This window comes from Lolium rigidum, chromosome 3, assembly GCF_022539505.1.
Source record: "Lolium rigidum isolate FL_2022 chromosome 3, APGP_CSIRO_Lrig_0.1, whole genome shotgun sequence".
In the NCBI taxonomy this organism is placed as follows: domain Eukaryota; kingdom Viridiplantae; phylum Streptophyta; class Magnoliopsida; order Poales; family Poaceae; genus Lolium; species Lolium rigidum.
This window is the reverse complement of record NC_061510.1, coordinates 276,349,330-276,351,890: the sequence shown is the minus strand read 5'-3', so window position 1 is coordinate 276,351,890 and position 2,561 is coordinate 276,349,330. Positions and strand designations below refer to the sequence as shown.

At 52.5% G+C, this 2,561-nt stretch overlaps 1 protein-coding gene across 1 annotated transcript in view; it reads right to left on the bottom strand.

The window, feature by feature from the left end:
* Nucleotides 1–221: 221 nt before the first annotated feature.
* Nucleotides 222–2,561, bottom strand: part of LOC124699542 (probable O-methyltransferase 2) — a 68,015-nt gene continuing 65,675 nt past the window's right edge. Inside the window, exons 3-4 of the mRNA XM_047231831.1 lie at nucleotides 1,925–2,059; nucleotides 222–518 (exon numbers count right to left, since the gene is read on the bottom strand). Coding sequence (XP_047087787.1) covers nucleotides 222–518; nucleotides 1,925–2,059 — 432 coding nt within the window. The remainder of the gene's footprint in view (nucleotides 519–1,924; nucleotides 2,060–2,561) is intronic.

Below are 2,561 nucleotides of genomic sequence, written 5' to 3'. Positions count from 1 at the left end.
AAACAGAGAAGCACGCAGTGTGCTTTAATACATACTTCTCGAAATGGAAGTCTTACAGATAACAAAGTAATTAACAAAGTATAACACCTCATCAGCACCTTGTACAATCGTCAAAACACAACTTTACAAAGAAACACAATCCGGCCGGCCCCTTATTCATTTTCCTACGAACACACCTTTAGACCACACAAATCACACGATAATGCATGTTTATGCTTGCCTCATGGATAGACCTCAAAGACGCCGCGAGCTCCTAGTTTCTGTACAATGTTATAGCCACTGTATCCTGCTTTGGTGAAAATCTCGCTCCAGTCAGACTCGTCGCGCTGTCGGCCATTGGTCAAAACCATCATGGCTACGTCCATCAGGAGCTCGGCTTCATGTGTTGATCCTGAAGAAGGATCTACAACTATGTCGATGACGATCACTTTCCCTCCCTCTTCTCGGGAGGGAACGGTCTTCTTGCACTGAGCCAGGATCTTGACACAGTCCTCGTCACTCCAGTGGTGAAGAACAAGCTATAAAATGGAAGTATTTTCATGAAACTTCAGTGCTGATTGCTGAAGCTAGTAGTAATTAAAAGGAAACTGCTGGGCGTCCCCCGGGGGATCTGATTTCCCAGCCCCCGGGTCGCCAGCCGTCGGATCAGCCATCTTGGACGGTCAGATCTGGTTTTACTGAATGTAGCAAAAAAACACCTCCCGGCAGCAAAAAAATAACCCGCTTTTGCTACATTGTAGCAAAAAACGGTTCATCCATGAAATAAAAGAAAAAGTCTGAGCTCGCCGGAATCTCGCCGGAGACCTCGTCGGAGACCCCGTAGCAAACATATTACGCAGATGTAGCAAAACCGCAAATAAATTGTAGCAATTTTTTTTATTCATATATTGCAAATCTTCTAAGACATCAACTAAGACCTCGCCTGCAGCCGACAATAGCACCGTCTGAGATTGCAGCAACTCCGTTCATCTAGACATGTAGCATCGACGCTGGTAGCATCGGCGGCGACCACATGTAGCATCGACGCCTTGGGCCGGTAGCACTAGTGACAACCACTAGTAGCACATCCCTCCCTTGTACCAGTGCCTCCCGCCGCTCTCAGCAGCTCCGCCCACCACCGGTAGCAAGGCAGGCCGGCTGTTGTAGCAAAGCCCGGCCGCCCTTGTAGCAAGCCCCGCCTCGCCTTGCAGCACCAGCCATGTCCAGAACCTTGGGCGAGGTCGACCCCAGAGGGCTGCACATGCCGGGAGTCAGGGGAACCGACGACCGCGCGTGGGGGAGGCGGCAGCTGCAGTAGGATTTGGTCGGGGAAGGCGGCGGCCGCGCGCAGGGCAAGTGAAGCACGGCAGCACGCCGTGGAGCCTTAGGAGGGAGCGGGAGCTGCGGGAGGCGGCCGGCGACGAGCGCAGAGCAGCTGCTGGAGGAGAAGGTCGGGGGAGGCGGCGTCCGACGAGCCGGGCCGGCACGCGCGAGCTTGGAGCCGGGCCGGCGACAGGTATAATCCAGCATCCGGCGGCAGGTATATGACAGTGGGAGCATATGGTAGCGCGGCGGCGAGATCTAGGGAGTGCGGCCATGGTATCCATGGGGACCGGCGATGAGGTGTGCAGTGGTTGGGCGACGGCGATGGGGAGAGGCACCGGCGTCCGGCGCAAGCACGGCGCCTCGGGCAAGGTCGCCCATGGAGTTGGGGGTTGGGGCAGCGCTCCTCTGTCTCGCGGATCGTGGCTCGTGGGGAAGAAAGACGATCGACTGGGAAGCGATAAGGTGGGGTCCATAGGACACGCGTCCTGCGCTGCGTGCGGTGGTTGGGAGGACGCGATCCCCCGGGGGAATCAGATCATTTTCCTAATTAAAATGGGAAATTTTGCCTGAGTTTGCCAAGTCTTTTTTTTTTGAGATTGAGTTTGCCAAGTCGTTTTACCTTGACCAACACAGCTTGAGCAGGTGGGACGAGATTGAACATGTCACCGGCAACATAGTTAACCACGCCATCGGCTGGCACAATGTCAATGACGCGCGGAAGGTCGAGCACGGTGCATTTGATCTGCGGGAAAGCCTCGACGATGGCCCTCACCGTCGTGCCGTCGCCGCCGCAGCAGTCGGTCAGGGAGTCAAGCCCCTCGAACAGTGTGCCCCTGCACTCCCGGAGGACAGCGAGGAACTGTAATATCCCAGGTATTGGGGTTACAAAAATAGAGTAAACAGATGTGTGCATTGCATTCATGCATAGAAAATCTGGGGAATTTTCGCGCTTTAAAGTAAAACTGTCACAGTAACTGAAGTTTCACTTGACCTTGGTGGAATTGAGGAAGCTCATCCAGTCAAGTGCTATAAACCTCAGTGTGACCTTTGTTAAAACCTGTTTTGGGTAGAGTTGATTTGATCTAAGGGGTTAGATCAAATGGAACTAACACAACAACACTTTAATCAATGATCAAATGCTTGATCTTATAAAAGATCATAACATGGTATTCTTTGCCATAACATAAGAACATCTATTCAATTGGAAATCAAGTAACAATACATGGAGAACCCATTCTTCACTTATCTTCTCCAGG